An 18,844-nucleotide genomic window follows, 5' to 3' on the forward strand; every position below is an offset into this window, starting at 1 on the left:
GTTATTTAAGTAATCACTGCATCCCACATGGGGCTCGAACTCATGACCGTGAGATCAAGAGTCTTTCTTATGCTCCTCTGAGCAAGCCACCTGGGGGCCCCTGTAGTTATTGTTTCTTATACTTTAAACTACAGTGCTAATATTTTAAATTTAGAATTTTAATATGAAAATTTTATCAGTCTCTTAAAACACATGCTACTAAATCTGAATAAATAGTTGCCTTAAAGTTGCTTCTCAGTTCCTAAATTAATGGATAGCAAGAGAATCAAGTGATAATAAAAGAATAATCTTTATTAAAAAATAATATATTTTATAATAGAACAGTTATAGTAAATTATGTTACTATAAAGAAATGGATAATAGGCAGTTATCTATTTTAAATGCCTGTTGTGACATTTTTGTTTTAATGTTTTTAAAATGAAATTTTGTAGAGTATTACAAGTTAATATAAATTTCTAAATAATGTAAATATTTTCTAATTCTTATGTAACATAAAATGCTAGTAAGGTAACTGAGTATTATAATACTTCATTAATATATTTTAATCAAAATCTAGAGAAATGATATGTAGGTTGAGGGCCAGCAAGTCATTATCTGGAAAGAAAGTCGGATCTCTGCCTCACACTTTACACTGAAAATTTTCCAGATGGATCAGGTGTTGAAATGTTAAAAACAAAACTATAAAAGCACTACAAAGAACAATGGAAGATTTTTAAAAAAACAAACGCAGAATGCAGATTGGCTTTCTAAATATGACATAAAACCCAAAAATCAAAATAGAAAATAAGGAGATTGAACCATAAATAATTATTATGCATGCATAATATCTGCAATTCATGTAATAATTCACGAATAATTCCTTTATAATCAAAAGAAGTTTTTTGAATCAATAAGGAAAAGGCTTACAGCCTACTTTTTAAATGGGCATATTATGTAAAATCCCCACCCAGAAAATGGAATTTTACTGTTAAATATATGAAAACGATGTTCAAACTCATTCATAATATGAAAAATGCTAATTAAAACAACAAAGGATACCATTTTTCACATATCTAATTTGCAAAGGTTAAGAAGTTTTCTAGCGCAGTACCTCGACAACAATGTGGGTAAACAGGCATTTTCTTTATGTAGTAAGCTCCAAGAAACAGTAGAACAGAATAGTAGGTATTATATATGTAATCATTTGAGGAAAAAAAGATATTCCATACCTATGAAAACAGTTATCTTAGATGAATAAGTGCACACAACCCTATGGTTGCCTCATAGGGTTGAGTGCTAGAGCCCAGAGGTAGGAAGTAGATGACCAGTCCCAGTGTGTATCTTTTTGTACCATTTGAGTTTTATACTATATTTAAGCATTATGTATTCAAAAATAAAGTGAAACTTATCAACCAAACATACTTTGGGAAAATGTGGTTGATATTGGGTCTTAACATTCTGTTATGTACTAATATAAGCTTCAAAAAACAAAATTCTCGTGAAATGTGCTGGATTCTAGATAAGTTAAACAATAAGAGATAATTTGATATTACTTACCTTTATAGAGAACTCAAATTCAGCTTCTTTGTTTTTGTTTGTTGGTTACCACTACCATTCCTGCTAAATCTTCATACTAAATAAACGTAGCAGTATCTCAAAAGATTGTATCTCCTTATGTATACTTTTAAATATATAGTAAACACTATCTATCTGGCATCATTCAAGTTCAGAATTGCCCATAAAGGAGAAGACAGTACATGACATTAAGCAGTTCTTTCCAGGCTTGTGTTGACTTGATGTGGTATGTTTTATATCTGAGTATTTCTCTTGACCCTTGACACTGTTCACTTTCTGTAATTGAAATAACATTATTAAATCAGATATAAAGCAAAAAGTTCTACATTTCATTTATTCTTAGATTTGTTCATTTTTACCCAAGGTTTATTCAATTTATATAGCAGGTAGGACAAAATAGTGCCACACATTGTGTCTTTTTAAAAATTGTATATCCCAGTTTTAAAGGACAGATTGTAAAACTTGTGATTCTTTGTAATATCCTGGGGAAAAATTCTTTGTGCAAAATTCTTACACTTGAAATAAGTAAATCCTCAAAAAGCAGAATTGCTATAATTCATCTGAAAAGATTTAAGTCCTGCATGTTTCAGAGAAATCTGGAGAGATAAAATTATGAAGAAGAAATATAAATACCAACTATTAATAACACATTTTCTGTTTTTCTTTTTTCTATTTAGACTTCACGGTCTTCAAAAAAAGTTCACAATTTTGGAAAAAGATCAAATTCAATTAAAAGGAATCCTAATGCACCTGTGGTCAGGCGAGGCTGGCTTTATAAACAGGTATTTTTTGTTTGTGTTCTATTTGATGTGAAAGAAAAATGGACCTTTTCAGCTGAATGTACCTAGGACAATTATATAAAATAGAGAAGGAACTGTAGAATTAGTCATCCAGATTCTTTTTATTACCACTGAAGAATGTTAGAATAGTAAAGAAAGAAAAAGTAATGGATGTTACTTAGAACACAGATTGTGTGTCTTTGTTGTAGGTATTTCTAGTTTTGAAATTAAATACATGCTGTATGAAATCGTTAGGAATACTATGCTAAAATTATCCAGGCAGAAATATTTTTTAAATGGGGAAAAAAACATACAGAGATACTGTTCATTTTTCTGTTCATTTAAAAATCATTAGAGAAGTGTACAATTATATACTTCTCTGCTTTATAGAGAAATCGTAATTGAGATTTTTATAGTTTTCTCAGATTTTTACTTTTAGGCTCTCAAGACTACTCTCTTAAATGTGTTGTTTTTTCTTTTTTTCTTTTCCTTTTTTTCTTTTTCTTCTTTTCTGATCTGTTTGCTTAAGTATGGCTCACTGTCAGACATCCTGATGAGTTGGGGTGTATATTGTTTTATCGTTTGGAAAACCTGATAACTAAGCTTTTTTGGAACCTTGCCATTACTTTGGGAATTAGTAAGGATGCATGTACATTGGACTTCCTGACATCTCTTTTCATGCTAATAGACTGTTTTCTTTTTTACTTTCTGGTTTGCACCTGGGTTTCCAAGTTAAGTGACCACCAGATAACTGAGATGATATATTCAGCCTTCAAGACCTTTATCTATCTTTGTTCTGTCTCTGATTATACATGTATACGGAGGATACATTCATTAGACATCTTTCCATATGAAAGCTGAGGTGGCAACTTACTGAGAGAGGGCCATCTTAAAATCCAAAGAATTCCCAATCATTCAAGCAAATTAGTTTTGCCAGTGTGTCGCTGAGTTGATTGAGTATGTAACTTGAATACCAACTTTTATTTTTATTTAAAAATCATCTACTAAAAAAAACCATCTTGGGGCACCTGGATGGCTCAGTCAGTTGAGCATCCGACTCTTGATTTCAGCTTAAGTCATGATCTCTCGGATTCGTGAGTTCAAGCCCCACGTTGGTCTCTGTGCTGACAGTGAGGAGCCTGCTTGGGATCCTCTCTGTCTCTCCCTTCACCTGCCCTTCTGCTACCCACTCACGTGCGCACATGTTCTCTCTCTCAAAATAAACATTAAAAAAACATCATCTATATTTTCACCATCGGACATTTAAACTTATCTATACTAAAATATTTCTTTAACTAGTCTTCTAATAAGTCCAAGTTATGTTCAAATAGCTCAGTGTAATATTGAGCCTAATAGACGATACAGAATTTCTTTAAAATGATATTTGTTCTTATTTCTTGATCCCTTGGTTAATTTGTATTGCAGAAGTGTTAACAACCAGTTTCTCTACCATGAGTGTTTATTTTGTAATAGCTGTGTGACTTACACAGAGTGTTTGCAGAGTTACTTAAAAGTGTAAACTTTTTGGGGCACCTGGTTGGCTCTGATGGGTGAGTGTCCGGCTCTTGATTTTGGCTCAGATCATGATCCCAGAGTTGTGGGATCAAGCCTCACGTTGGCTCCTTGCTGAGCATGGAGCCTGCTTAAAATAAAAGTGTAAACTTTTAAATTATTTGTATTAAAGAATATTATTAGGACATTAAGAATAGCATATACTGTTAATTTTTTTTTTTGGTTCTTTGATGTAGCTGTCAATTTTAAGGACAAATCCCTTACTTTAAGATTTTTATCTATATAATTTCTTTAGTTCTAAAGTCATTTTTGATTGTTACAACTAAAAATAATGTTAATGCACATCCAAACTGACCTCTTTTTTGCATGTGTGTGTGTGTGCGTGTTTCATTTACTCTTGCAGTTTTTATTAAAACTGTAATTTTGTTTGAGCTTGGTATTTTTATTAACTGAATTACTAAGAAAAAGCTGCCAAAGAAGCACTCTTTTTTGCAGGGTGAGCAAAACCCAAACTGTATATGTAAGAAGAAAAAAGTGTTTATGAAATCTATTTGTATGCTAAGTTTCCTTTATTCACAGTCATTTTAAATCACATTACCTTTGGGATAATTTCAAATCACATATTTTTCTTCTTGTTGGAGATTAACATTTATTAAATCTGTTCTACCAGAATGCACACAATGCTGCATGGTTATGCTATCCTCATATTAGCAGACATGTGTGTTCAAAAAAGTAATTTCAGATTGCTTACAAATATGAAGCTAAATCAGATTGCTTCAACAGTATTTCTTACATGATGGTATTACTCTTCAGAGACCTGTATACTTGGGAATGTCTTAAGGTGATACAAGTCCCTAGAAAACTACCTCCATATTTTTGCTTTGTATATTAGGTTTCTACATCTTGTTTTAAAAGCTTATTTTAGGGGCGCCTGGGTGGCTCAGTTGGCTAAATGTCCAATTTCGGCTCAGGTCGTGATCTCACTGTTCATGAGTTCGAGCCCCACATCAAACTTTGTGCTGACAGCTCAGAGCCTAGAACCTGCTGCAGGGCAGATTCTGTGTCTCCCTCTCTCTGTGTCCCTCCTCTGCTCACATTCTATGTGTGTCTCTCAAATAAACATTAAAATTTTTTTTTAAGAAATAAAAGCTTATTTTAAATAAAGGTATCCGAAATGAATTTGAATTTTCTGAAATGAAAAAAAACCCTTTAATATGCTGATTTAATATAGGACAGTACCGGCATGAAGCTATGGAAGAAACGCTGGTTCGTGCTTTCTGACCTTTGCCTCTTTTATTACAGAGGTAAGTTTACTATAAACTGTCTTAGTGTAGTATTTCATGATAGGATATGTTAAGTAGTAGATACTTTTTTTTAAAGAAAAAACATTACAATTCTTTTGGCTGTTTTATTACCAACAAACAATATCAAGAAAACCTTTTCTCCATCGATATATAATACTGAGTACTTGAGGGATGACTGAAGACAATATTGTGCTTCGAGCAGATTAGTCCGAGTTTGGTCCAATTTCTATAGTGTGATTGTGTTAATCTGATTTGTTTTATGTAAATAGCGTATGACTCTTCACTCTGTAATGTTATCCTTGAATTCATTGCCTAATAGACAAAAGTCATTAGTCTGATAAGATTTTTTTTTATTTTTTTATGTGTCAGCTTTGTTAGCTCTAGCTATTGAATTGTTGAATGTTCAGGTCTCTGCAGCAGATGTCTTTAGACTATCAAAGACTACTCTGATATATTGGCAATTTTTTTAAGTACAAAATAATGTACTTATTATGATTCCCACCCTCCCCACCCCCTTTTTTTCAAACAATGACAGACTCCCTGAAACATGGAGAAACTTGTGGAAAGTATACATACCAGGCTGTTAATGTTGGTGGAGAGTAAATAAAGGTATTATCTTAGGTATTGAGTTATTGTCTCCATTTTTCCTATATGGATGCCATAAACTCCTTTTTTAAATATGTTTTCTTGTTAGTAAATTATTGACAAATACAGTTTCAGCTCAAAGTCCAAATAAGTCTCTCCTCATGTGCTACGTGGATCTGTTAGATACGATACAGTTGGTACCCAGCCATGAAAAAGTTTATATAGGCTGCGCTCTCCATGGAAATCTGCTTCAATTATAATATAAAACCATGAACCTGGACAGTAGTTCTTTCTTTCCTACTTTAAAGTCTGGTTGGAAACATTCGTTAAAGAATTAGATTGTCAAAGCGTGTTGAACAGTTTATAACTTTTCTAGATGAGTATATCACAAGATAAAACAGGATTTTAGAACTGATTAGCAGTTTTAAAATTTGCTTTGTGATTGCACAAACAAAAGGGTGATGAAATTCTGTGGCCATCTATCAAAGCAATATAATATATATTAACTTTCAGAATTAGAAATTACTAGAATTATATTCATCTGTTTTTCCCCCACTGCAAACTGTGGTTGAAAATTACTGCTGAGTCAGAATTAAACAAACCTATAAAATTTCATTTTGTCACAGAGATGTTGGTCAGGCAGCAATTGCGGTATTATCTTTAGTCTTATGCCAACCTTACTCTACAATTTTCCTTAAAGGCTTTCCCACTCGTTCAAAAAGTCAAGATTTATATATAACTTAGGCATAATTTCTAAGCTTATAGGTTGTACTTCCCTCCTCTTTTCAGTTTATTTATAGTCTTTTTAGAGCTTTAAATGAGACCAAGAAAATGTTTATTACCACTTCTCATACAAAATTCCTTAATGTTAATTTACCACAAAAAGAACACTGTGTTCCTGGTGATTTGCTATTGTTGCTCATGGAAAGGTGCTGCCTACCACCTCTTTTAAAAGTTTTCCTCTTTTAACCGAATTTTTAAAATGTAAATGTTGACTTCAGAAGCTGTGTTGAATCTGAGATTATGTATTATTATTAACTATATGCATTTTACATTCACTATACTTGTTAATTTTAGTATGGTTCCCCAGACAGAAACAATGTAAAAGAGAAGAAAATATAAAAAGGAAAGAAATATCATTTAACTCACTTCTGCTCTTCAGACGCTTGGAAATGAGTATTATGATATTATACACTTCCTCTGTTTTATCAATAAGAAATGTCAGATTTGAAATAAAAATGACCTGGGGCGCCTGGGTGGCGCAGTCGGTTGAGCGTCCGACTTCAGCCAGGTCACAATCTCGCGGTCCATGAGTTCGAGCCCCGCGTCAGGCTCTAGACTGATGGCTCGGAGCCTGGAGCCTGTTTCCGATTCTGTGTCTCCCTCTCTCTCTGCCCCTCCCCCGTTCATGCTCTGTCTCTCTCTGTCCCAAAAATAAATAAAAAACGTTGAAAAAAAAAAATTTAAAAAAAAAAAAAAAAAGAAAGAAAGAAAAATGACCAGATTTTAGTGAGATGGTCTTAATACCTTGCTTTTTTTTTGAGTACTTACTATATGCTGAGCATGTAGCATAGATGGTCTATGTCTTCCCTTCCAAGGTGGGAAATATTATGCCCTTTTACACAAGAGGAACCCAAAGGGCAGAGAGGTCATACTGTTTGCCTGAGGTCTCACAACTGGCATGTGTCATAGCCAAGATTACTTCTCTTAACCACAGAATTTTTCCTTTCACAGATCTCTTATGTGCTGAATACAGCATCCCCATTCATTTCTTCTATATCCTTCCAAGTGTCTGGTATACTGACATACACAGTGCACTGTCATAATTTTTTGACCATCAGTCTGCATTTCACAGATATGGAGAGTAAGACAGAAAATAAGTGATTGGGTATTTTTTTTTAATTTTTTTTTTTTTTTTTTACATTTATTTGTTTTTTGAAAGACATAGAGACACAGAGCACAAGTTGGGGAGGGGCAGAGAGAGAAGGAGACACAGAATCCGAGCTGTCAGCACAGAGCCCGACATGGGACTCGAACCCACAAACCATGAGATCATGACCTGAACCCAGGTCAGCCACTTAACCAGTTGAGCCACCCAGGCGCCCCAGTGATTTGCTATTTTTTACAATAGGTTAGGAGCCAATACCAGATGGAAGTTCAGGTTCCCACTGATCTTTGCAGAGTATCAGGCATATTATGACAGAGCACTTAGATTGTTCTATTTTATAGTCAGTCTGTTGACAGTACGTATCATAGGACTTAATTCATTCAACAAATATTTATTGAGCAGATGCTGTCAAACAGTAAAAGAAGGGTGCCTGGGTGGCTCAGTCGTTTAAGCGTCCAACTTCGGCTCAGGTCATGATCTCACAGTCTGTGGGTTTGAGCCCTGTATTGGGCTCTGTGCTGACAGCTCAGAGCCTGGAGCCTGCTTTGGATTCCGTGTCTCCCTCTCTCCCTGCCCCTCCCCTGCTCGCTCGCTCTCTCTCTCTCTCTCTCTCAAAAATAAACATTAAAAAAAAAAAATGAAAGCACTCATGAAGCTTACATTCTAGAGAAGTCAAGGAGACAGTAAATTCAAATAAACAATACCATGACAAGTGCTTTTGGGAAAATAAGGTCATTGTATTAAAGACAGGCATGAATGAAAGATTTCTTTGGATCAGTTCTCTCAGCAGACGTTTTAGATAGCAAAATGTAAATAAGAGCCAGAGTGAGCAGTGTATTGCAGGCAGGGGGAGCAAGAGTGCAAAGGCTGGAAGGTAGGAAAGTGGAACATCAAAGGAGCCCACAGAAGGGGAGCAGTAGGGAGGGAGGTGGGAGGAATGGAGGAGATTGCACCAATGTCAGACCCTACTAGAATTTCAGTTCTACTGTAAATTCCATTAGGAAACAATTGGATGTTTTTAAGTATAAGAGCAACATGCTGTGACTTACATTGTGGAAAGCCTACTCAAGCTGCTATTAGAGAATGGATTATGAGGAAGGAAGGAAGCAGAGACTAGTTAGGAATTACTAGGTAGAAGTGATGATGGCTTAGACTAAGGTGGTAGCTAGCAGTGAGCACTTTTGATGCACCAGATGTATTATTAGGTAGTAGGATACAGAAATGAACAATATAAACGCATCTCCATGGAAGTCACAGATTAGCTAAAGGAGTCTAAGAAAGAATGTCATAGTGTCCAGTTATGTAGAATGAGTGTTGACCAGGAGTACCAGGAAAGGATTGGGAAATAAGGATGATCTAGGCAAAGAACTTCACATGTTCAAAGCATGAGTGAGCACGACATATTTGTAAAATGACACATGGGGCTTGTGTTACTGAAAAGAAGGTTATGCCTAAGGACATAGGAGCAAAGGCTAACAAGTGGTTCAAGGCACAAAAGGAATCTGTTTGCCATCCTCATGAATTTTAACTCTGTCTTAAAAGTGAGAATAATAATAGGATACATTTAGAGTACATTTTAGAAAAATCACCCTAGCACTTAAACAAGAAGCCAAGAGACCAGTTAAAGTATTGAAGTATTCTAGGTAATGATAATTAGTGATAATATTCCAGTCTATAAGTTACATACCCAGCTGTAATTATATGTATTTTTTTGTCTTTAATCCAAATGTCTTTAAAGCTGAAGTACAAGTAAGGAGTCTAAAATGTTACTTGAATCCAGTCAGTGTTGAGATTCTTAAGGGGTTCCAGTCACAGGTTGTGTTCCCCAAGCGGTAAGCTCTGTAATGGAGATTAATGTGCAAGAGGCTTATTAGGGAGTGTTCTTGGGACCATTACCTGTGGCAGAAAAGGGGAGGGACTAGAATGGGACAGAGGGAGTTGGGCTCCTATCCAGTCTAAAGAAGGCCTAGCTGAACCCCCGCCCCCCAAAGAGTTCATTCATTCTACAAATATCACTCAGTACCTACTCTTTGCTTGTCAGTATGTGAAGCCCTCTGGGTAAAAGACAGTAGGTTAGGCTTCACAGAACCAAACCAAAGAGTGCCATGATTAAGAACATTTGGAGAATCTAGTAAAGAACTCTTAGGACAGTCGTTTGACAGAAGATGAAGATTTTTCTATATGCAGTAATATGATGAGGGCAGTATTTATTGAAGACTTAAAACAGTCTGAGTGCATTATTGAGTTCTTCATAGCTGTTAGCTCATGTAACCCTCACAGCAGTTCTTTGCGTTAAGTGCTGTTTTCTTCAGGTTTGTAGCTGATGAAGCCAAGATGCCCTGCATGGATGACTTGACAAGCCCTCATAACGGCTTGGTGTCCATCTGGGAAACAATTCATGATGACCCAGTAAAATCGCCCTGTGCTATATAATGCCTGTGCATATTCTGAAATAACTTTAGGAAGAGTCACAGTTTCCAGTAATGCAACAAAAGAGAATTTATTATTTGATAAAGATGATTTTTTAATACAGATGTCTTCATGAGCTTTTTCTGATTATATGCTTTTATATAAACAAAATTGGATTTAAAATTGGAATGTGACTCATTCATTTAAATCATCATATTCTCTGTGATTGATGACTGCTCTCTACCTCTTTTTTTTTTAACCTTTTAGACTAAATCTGCCCTTGTGTTCATTCTTTCTTGTATTAGTGAACTGCACATGAATGAGCACAGTATAGTAAGAGCAGAATTGTTGTGTTATGAAAAAAGCTACAGAAGTAACCTCAATTTAATGCAACTTTCTTGTGGAAGTTACACCTATATTTTAGAAATGAGGGGAAAATAAATAAAATTCCTTGTTAAGTTTGGGATAATAAAAAACATGACAAGCATAATAAAAAGAATTATTTCTCGTTTCTGGTTTTTCCCATTACTGAGTTCATCAGCCTAATGCTCAGCTTTATTAACTTGCCTTATGGGTTTCTAACAATGGACTATATATGTATTTTGAGTTTTATAAACATGTCTGCCCCCGAGCAGCAAGCTAATAATGTGAGTGTATACTGTGCCAAGATTAATACTTTGTCATTTTCCTGGGTATATTTTATGTGCTTGCCTTGTAGGCCTGTAATTTATTTCCATAAGTGTTGTGTATCAGAATGACTGGTAAAAGGTAACCACGGTTATATGTTTTAAACATCATAATTTTTACAGCATAGTTAAAAATATGTATTTACATATGTACTCATTTATTGAAAAATTTTTAGTGTCTCCTCCTGTCTTTCTAAGTATCTTCCTGGAGTTGACATTCTAGTGAGGAAAGAGTTGATAAATAAATAATAGAACACAGTGTGTCAGAGGTATGGGGAGGGGGTGGTGGTGAAGTCACAGAAAGAGAAGAGAGGGCTCTGGGATGAGTTCAGATGAATAGCAGCTAAAATTAGGGCAGTAAAGGAAAGCTCTATCATGAGACATTTGAGCCACCCTGAAGAGTGTGAGCAAGTGAGCTGTGCATTTGTCTTGGCCTGAAATGGTTGGGCATTTAAATCCTACCAGAAATGTGGGTGAATTAATTTTGTAAAGCTTCTGTGTCGTTACTTATGTACTAATATGTTTTCAGTGAATCACATGTCAAGGGTTTTGTAGAATGTGGTATATATGCTAAGCCAATGTATGCTGTTTTCGTGTCTAATTGACGTTTTTCTGACGTGTGAGACCCATTTCTGATTTGCTTAGGATAGGGAAGCTTAATGAAGGTGAAGAAGCATATATGTTTTTGCTATTAATATTTCCTTTAAAGCCTTGTAAAGAACTATCTAAACAGCACACTGAATACAGTTCATTTACATGTAAGAACCTTTTGATTTGGTCAAAATACATTTTGAGAAAAGTTATTCTGCTTCGTGAGAACATTTAAAATTCTAATCAGATGTTCAATTATCTCTTAGATGAGAAAGAAGAGGGTATCCTGGGAAGCATACTATTACCTAGTTTTCAGATAGCCATGCTTACCTCAGAGGATCACATTAACCGCAAATATGCTTTTAAGGTAAGGAAGTAGTCATACTTTTTTAATTCTGTATTTGAATCTTGCACTGATTTAAAAAAATGGATATCGACCCATAGATTATTACAAAAAGATATTTTAGTGATGGTCATTTTTATATTTAAAATATATTAGTTAATAGTCTTAGGTTCCCTTTTAATTAGGAAGCGTTTTCTCAGATATCCAAGGGCCAAGTGTCTTTATACTTAAGAACGCTTCTAGATAAAGCAAATATGTGAAAATACTAATAATTGGTAAATACAGCTGTAGGTGTCCTGGTGGTCACTGTACTATTCTTCAAAGGTTACTTACTGTATGTTTGAAATGTTTCATTATAAGTTAGGGGAAGAGTACAATGAAAGAGAACAACTATGTTTTTTAACATAAGATATGTACATTTATGACCTCAGAGAATATTTGCAAAAATGTTCTCGGGTCTAAGTACATCATGAGTATCAGGTACATTTGAGATAATATGGAAGTTGAGACATTAAAAACGGTTATTAAATCCAAGCAGACCTGAGCCCACCTCCTCTGACAATACCCATCTGCTTCTGATAACGCTGGTTTGTAAAATACCTCAACTAAAAGGCCACTTTAATGATAGTTTGGTTATTTTTTGTTTTCAAAAACCATACTGCATTTTTTGCCTCATGATTATGGCTGAAATAAATTTCAGAGGTCACCTGTTTTTTAAGTCAGTCTTAAATTAAGAACTCTAAAGGGTTTGATGTAAAAACTTTGTTTTAAGGAAAAGGGGAAAAATTAGGGTAACACGTTTAACAGTGGAAATGTTTACCCCATTATAAAGTTTATTCCATTTTTAATTCCCATCCACTCTTTTTTCAAGAGTACTCAGGACTGCAGCTGATTTACAACTTTTGCTAATTCATACATTGCATTATTAGCTCTAGGAAAAAAAAGAGCAAAGAAGTTAATAGTGGTTGGGCGTGGGTGGATGGCCTCAATGAGAAGGTAATACCTGAGCAAACACTGTGGATAAGAAGGGAATGGCATAGAATTTCAATAAATTTTATTAACAGTATGAACCATAAAACAGAATTAAATATTTTAAAATGCTATAACAAAGTTAATTCTAGTAACTTTAATAACTTCATAAAGTTACTTTTACATGTAAAACCGTTTGATACTTATATTTGATCGTGAATTTATTTTTTTTGTTTCTTTGCTCATCAATTTGGCAAAAGGTTATTGAATTTGTACTCTTTGTAGGACTTTTTGCTGGGTTCTTAGACTTAAAAATATATATGTTATCTGTTACAAGTACAAGGATAGTAATTTCTCTCTCAAACTCTCTTTTGCAATGTTGTTTCCTCTGAATTTATGAGCACCTTTGGACACTGAATCTACTGCTTGTCATAGTGGTGAGTAGAAACTTCATGGACGATTGTGGGACTTGAAGCTAGGTAGCAAACTTGATCATCACCTAGTAAATATTTCCATTTGACATCTGGCAAGCATGGGTGTGGTTTGTTAGCATAGGAGTCATGGCCGTACCTGGATCTTCTTAGCACTAGCCCAGTCTTCCTTCCACTGATCACAAATATGGACCGTGGTCTTTCATTCATTGCTCCAGAACTCCACTAAAGCAGTGCAATGACACTTTGTGGTAGCTTTAAACATTTAACAACATGTAGCATTTCAGCTGTTTCTTCTAAATTGTTTCTGTGGATAGTTTTATATCTCTGATCAGTCAAGTGAGATTTGTTGGTTACATAGTTATTTGGATCACTGTGTTCATTTAATTCTATCTTGATTCTTCCTGGAAAAAAAAAAAAAATTGAAGAAGCTAATTTGATCTTGTTTAAATAAAGCAGATAGTCTAGGTTTTGGAGTAAAGTGTGTGGCTCCAGATTTATTCCTCTCATCTTTTAATGTTTAGCAGACTAACTACATACTTATTACTCTTTTCCTTTACTTCACTGTATGCCGAAAGAGTCTTTGTTTTTCTTTGTTCTTCAGTTATGTGATAGGAAACTGTCACAGGCATTTTTACATGGAAATTAAGAATGTTTCCTTCACAGAAGTCTCTTCCTCAGCCTCTTTTTCTACTTTGATACAGCTACTACTGCTGTCCTTCTTTGTCTTGTCAGCCCATGCATTAAGCTGAGCACTCAGTGTTCATATGTTGGATACCAGTTCCTGGTTGACATCTTTATTTCATTTCTCAGAAACAGGCAGATTGAACGACTGTAAAGATAGAAACCCACAGGGGTGCCTGGGTGGCCCAGTCGGTTAAGCATCCGACTCTTGATTACTGCTCAGGTCATGAGCTCATGGTTGGTGAGTTTGAGCCCCACATCAGTATCCGAGTGCTGACAGTGGAGCCTGGTCAGGATTCATATTCTCTTTCTCTCTCTGTCTCTCTCTCTCTCTCTCTTCCCCTCCCCCATTCACACACACTCTCACTCAAAATAAATAAATAAATAAACTTAAAAAAAAAAAAAAAAAAAAAGGGCAGGGGCACCTGGGTAGCTCAGTTAGTTAAAGGTCTGACTCTTGATTTCAGCTCAGGTCATGATCTCATGGTTCATGAGATCAAGCCCTGCACTCGGCTGTATGCTGACAGTGCAAAGTCTACTTGGGATTCTCTCTCCCTCTGTCTGCTCCATCCCCCACCACACATGCACGCGTGCGCGCTCGCTCTCTCTCTCTCTCTCTCTCAAAATAAATAAATAAGCATTTTAAAAAAAGATAAAAACGCACTTTCCAGTTACATAGGCTTTCCTCAACCCAAACATTTACATTTTAACTCTGAAACTTGAGATGAAAAGCTAAAGGGAAATACCGTTTTGAATCGTTGGTAAATCTTGTATGTTTGTGTGTAGACGTCTATAAGGATTAAACAAAATGCCTTAACAGCAGCACCTTTTGAAGACTAAAGGAGTTGTTAACACAAAGGGGAAATGCGAGGACATGAACATTTCTATTAATTTTGTGGCTGTTCTGGAACATTATTTAATTGAAGTATAATCGACAATACTTTCAGGTGTACATCATAGTGATTTGATATTTTTTATATATTATGCAGTGATCCCCATAATAAGACTAGTTACCATCTGTCACCATACAAAGTTATTACAAGTGTCACTGACTGTGTTCCCTATGCTGTATGTTCCATCCCCACGACTTATTTATTTTGTACCTAGAATTTGATACCTCTTAATCCTCTTCAACTATTTCACCTACCCTCTAATCCCTCCTGCCTCTGGTAACCAAAAGTTTGTTCCCTGTTATCTTTGAGTCTTTCTGTTTTGTTATGTTTGTTCACTTGTTTTGTTTTTTAGGCTCCATCATATAGTCGTACAATATTTGTCTTTCTCTTTCAGACTTAGAACCCTTGGTCTAATAGCCTCCAGGTCTCTCCATGTTGTCGCAAGATTTCATTTTCTTTTTTATGGCTGAGTCACATTCCAGTGTGTGTGTCTGTCAGTCTGTCTTTGTCTGTCTACTACATTTGCTTTATCTGTTCATCTATCACCGGACACTTAGGGTGCTTCCGTATCTGGCTATTATAAATAATACTGCAGTGGGAGTGCATGTATCACTTTGAATTAGTGTTTTCTTCTTTAAATAAGAAGTGGATTTGCTGCCTTGTTTGGTAGTTCAATTTTTATGGAACCTTCTTGAATAAGAGGTATGAATTGTAGTAAATGGGAATTGCTAGGGAATTGGGCATGGGACAAGGACAGCAAAGGGGCACGACAACGTGCTTCATTTCTTACCTCCTTTCCTTCCCATACACCCTTTCCCTTGTTTTAATTTTCAAAGGAAAATGGCAGTGTTGGGAGGAAATTTTAATAGTTACTTTTTTTTTTGAGATTGAATTATATTTTTCTTAAGTCACTCATTTCTGTAACTCTGTGTGTGAGACAAGTCTTGCTTGCTTTGAAAGTTGACAGTAATGGGGGCGCCTGGGTGGCGCAGTCGGTTAAGCGTCCGACTTCAGCCAGGTCACGATCTTGCGGTCCGTGAGTTCGAGCCCCGCGTCAGGCTCTGGGCTGATGGCTCGGAGCCTGGAGCCTGTTTCCAATTCTGTGTCTCCCTGTCTCTCTCTGCCCCTCCCCCGTTCATGCTCTGTCTCTCTCTGTCCCAAAAATAAATAAAAAAACGTTGAAAAAAAAAATTTAAAAAAAAAAAAAAAAGAAAGTTGACAGTAATGATCTATGTAGGAACTACTTAACTTTCTTTCTTTTTCTTTTACAGATCCCATGTATCTATTTAAAATGATCCTATCATTTTCGATCAGGCAGCCCATCCAAACATGCGGACCTATTATTTCTGCACTGATACAGGAAAGGAAATGGAGTTGTGGATGAAAGCCATGTTAGATGCTGCCCTAGTACAGACAGAACCCGTGAAAAGGTAAAAGCTTGTAGGGAAAATAACTGTGATTTCCACTTACATTTTATTCCATGCCCTGCAAGTATATTGTTATCATAGTGCATATCATTTTATTACTCATGATACGAAATCATTTCTTCCTCAGAAAGCAAGGATTAATACATGTTCTGTATTAAATTAATATACCTTTAGTTAATTTGAGATACCACCTGTGTTTTTATTCCCCATTTCCTCTTTATTCATTTTCACCTATCAGTGTACTGAGGTGAATCCAGAATCCTAACATTCAAACTGAATATTCTTTCTTCTTACAGAATTACCTTTAATTTCCGGTAAGTACGTTTTTAATTGTTATCTTAAAACTACACGAGACTGTTTCAAAGCCTAAATCTTAGAAAAGAATTTATATTCATGATGTTAATTTTATTGTGTTTTTATGCTATGTTGTATGTTTTTGAAGTTTAATAAATAGAAATAAAAAGTTTTGATGAGTTTCATTTCTTCAGCATTTCCTGGTTAATTCTGATGGTTTTATGATGAATGTCTCCAGAAAATAACTCAGCAAGCATTTAGATTATTTTTAAATATGTCTACTTTTTGATAAATGCTACCTTCTTTCTTTTGAAACTTCAATATTCAGATTCCTTGAGAGTACAAATATGTACTATTAAAATTGACCTGTGATTTTCTTCTTTTTGAACATCTGAATCATGTTAATAATCAACTATATGAAGAACTAGTGAGAGGAAATCTGTTTATAAAACTACTTAAATAGCAGCTGAATAATATGCTTTAAAAAAATTGTATTCCTGTAATTTGAAGAAAGATCTGTGACACAATTAAGTTTTTTTTCCAGTCAGTTACAGTTGAGCATATGTCTCATACAAGAAAGATGCTTCCTTGCAAGTTTATTCTCTTTTTCTCTCTTCTCAGGGAATTAGGGTACTGTTATAAACCTTTTCGTTTTGGTGGTGGGGGAGGGTTAGTGTACACATTAATAAAGTCTTTTGATTTGTTGGTTAAAGGACTGAAATTGATGTATATATTTGTGGTTTGTTTTTTTTTTTAATATCAAGTCCAAATCAACTTAACCAATCACTAGTAATTACAGCTAGGAAAAGTAAGAAGAGAAAAAGGAAGGCCCAGGATTAAATTCTAGGACACCTATTTAAAAAAAAAAAAAACAAAAAAAACAACAACAAAAAAAAAAACTCAACCATCTGCATATTCTATGTGACAAGCTAATAAAAGGAAAATTGCTTTTGGAATCTCATGTGTAAAAATTACCTGATGGGGATTGCCTGGCCAGCTCAGTCGGTGAAGCATGGGACTCTTGATCCCAGGGCCATGAGTTCGAGCCCCATGTATGGTATAGCATTCACTTAAAAAAAAATTACCCAAATGGCCATAAAGATGAGGTGATTAGCACTAATAGGTAGAGGAAATGTGTAGGTGAAAAGAATTAATTAAAAGTATTAAGACAATTTTAACATCAGAGTAAAATTTTTAAGGAGTTATTTAGAATAAAGAAATCAGCATCATAGTTTACATATTTGATTTCCAGATAGTCTCATAATATATGTTGTCCTTATCTCAGAATTTCAACTTCCATTTTCTTTTCTTGTATTTTCCACTCTAAAAACTGATAATTACTCTTAATTTAGGGTGATAAAAATAATAGTCAATATTTTGGTTGGACTTCTAACAACCTATTAGTTGATTATGTGCCTGTAACAATGTTTAGCAGGTTGTATTGATATAATTTACTCAGTCAGAATTTTTTTTTTTTTTAATGTTTGTTTATTTTTAAGAGAGGGCATAGCCAGGGGCGAGGGGGCAGAGAATCCCAAGTGGGCTCTGTGCTGACAGCAGAGAGCCTAAAGCAGGGCTCAAACCCACAGACCACAAGATCACAACCTGAGCTGAAGTCTGATGCCTAACCCCACATAGGAAGCCCTAGCCAGAAATTCTTGGAAACCACCTTTGTGCCCAGCCTGATGTCGGTCACCATTATCCTGTAGAAATTATGCTTTTTATTCTACTGCTAGCTGTTGGCATTTTTAGCCTGCCTTGTTAGCCTTACTTAATATTTCAAACTGAAGGAACCTAATTATTATAATATTTCATAAGTAGAGGGAGATTTTGTGTGTTTGGTTTTAAGGTAATGGGCTCTCTTTCATGTATGGCCAAAATACTTACAAATATTTATTGGAACCTATCATAAGAGATAAAACATCCAGCTTTTAACTAGGTAGTTAATTTCTTCTAAATTCATTTGTTCCATTCGAAAAGTCAGTATATATGTCTTTTTGTTACATGTCTTAAATGATAAGTCTTTGGAAAAATGAAGATAAAAAAGGCAATGCTGTTCTACTTTAAAATAATAGGTAACTAAGTCTAAAAACTTTTTTCAGATATTTGATATTCAATATTAAACCCACCCCCTCACTCCTAGAATTTAGTAAAGGTCAGTGTGCTTTTAGTGTAAATCTTCTCACACTTTTATCTTTTAAGATAAAGAAGCTCCATAGCGTATCTTAATAAACTTCCCCAGTGTCTAATATTGCTTCCAATCTAGAAGCTATGGGTTATATCCAACCTAAATATGTGGATAGCTTATAAATTTACTCTAAGAAAAGTAGTCAGTCACATTTCTTTTCATTTTTTTTTTTTTTTTTACATTCACTAATCGTATTCTAACGTTTTTTATTTATTTTTGGGACAGAGAGAGACAGAGCATGAACGGGGGAGGGGCAGAGAGAGAGAGGGAGACACAGAATCGGAAACAGGCTCCAGGCTCCGAGCCA

The 18,844-nt window shown here is 35.1% G+C and overlaps 1 protein-coding gene across 14 annotated transcripts in view; it reads left to right on the forward strand.

Moving 5' to 3' along the window:
• The window catches only part of PLEKHA5 (pleckstrin homology domain containing A5), a 246,913-nt gene that overhangs the window by 150,124 nt on the left and 77,945 nt on the right, over positions 1–18,844 (forward strand). For 13 of the 14 annotated variants that reach the window (XM_060658232.3, XM_060658234.3, XM_060658236.3 and 10 more), the window contains 4 exons: positions 2,232–2,336; positions 5,077–5,149; positions 11,575–11,675; positions 15,943–16,058. In XM_060658232.3, coding sequence (XP_060514215.1) covers positions 2,232–2,336; positions 5,077–5,149; positions 11,575–11,675; positions 15,943–16,058 — 395 coding nt within the window. Of the gene's footprint in view, positions 1–2,231; positions 2,337–5,076; positions 5,150–11,574; positions 11,676–12,940; positions 13,058–15,942; positions 16,059–18,844 lie in introns of those variants that run through there. The other variant, XM_078450058.2, reaches the window with a different exon arrangement.

Source organism: Panthera onca, chromosome B4, assembly GCF_046562875.1.
Source record: "Panthera onca isolate mPanOnc1 chromosome B4, mPanOnc1 haplotype 2, whole genome shotgun sequence".
NCBI lineage: Eukaryota > Metazoa > Chordata > Mammalia > Carnivora > Felidae > Panthera > Panthera onca.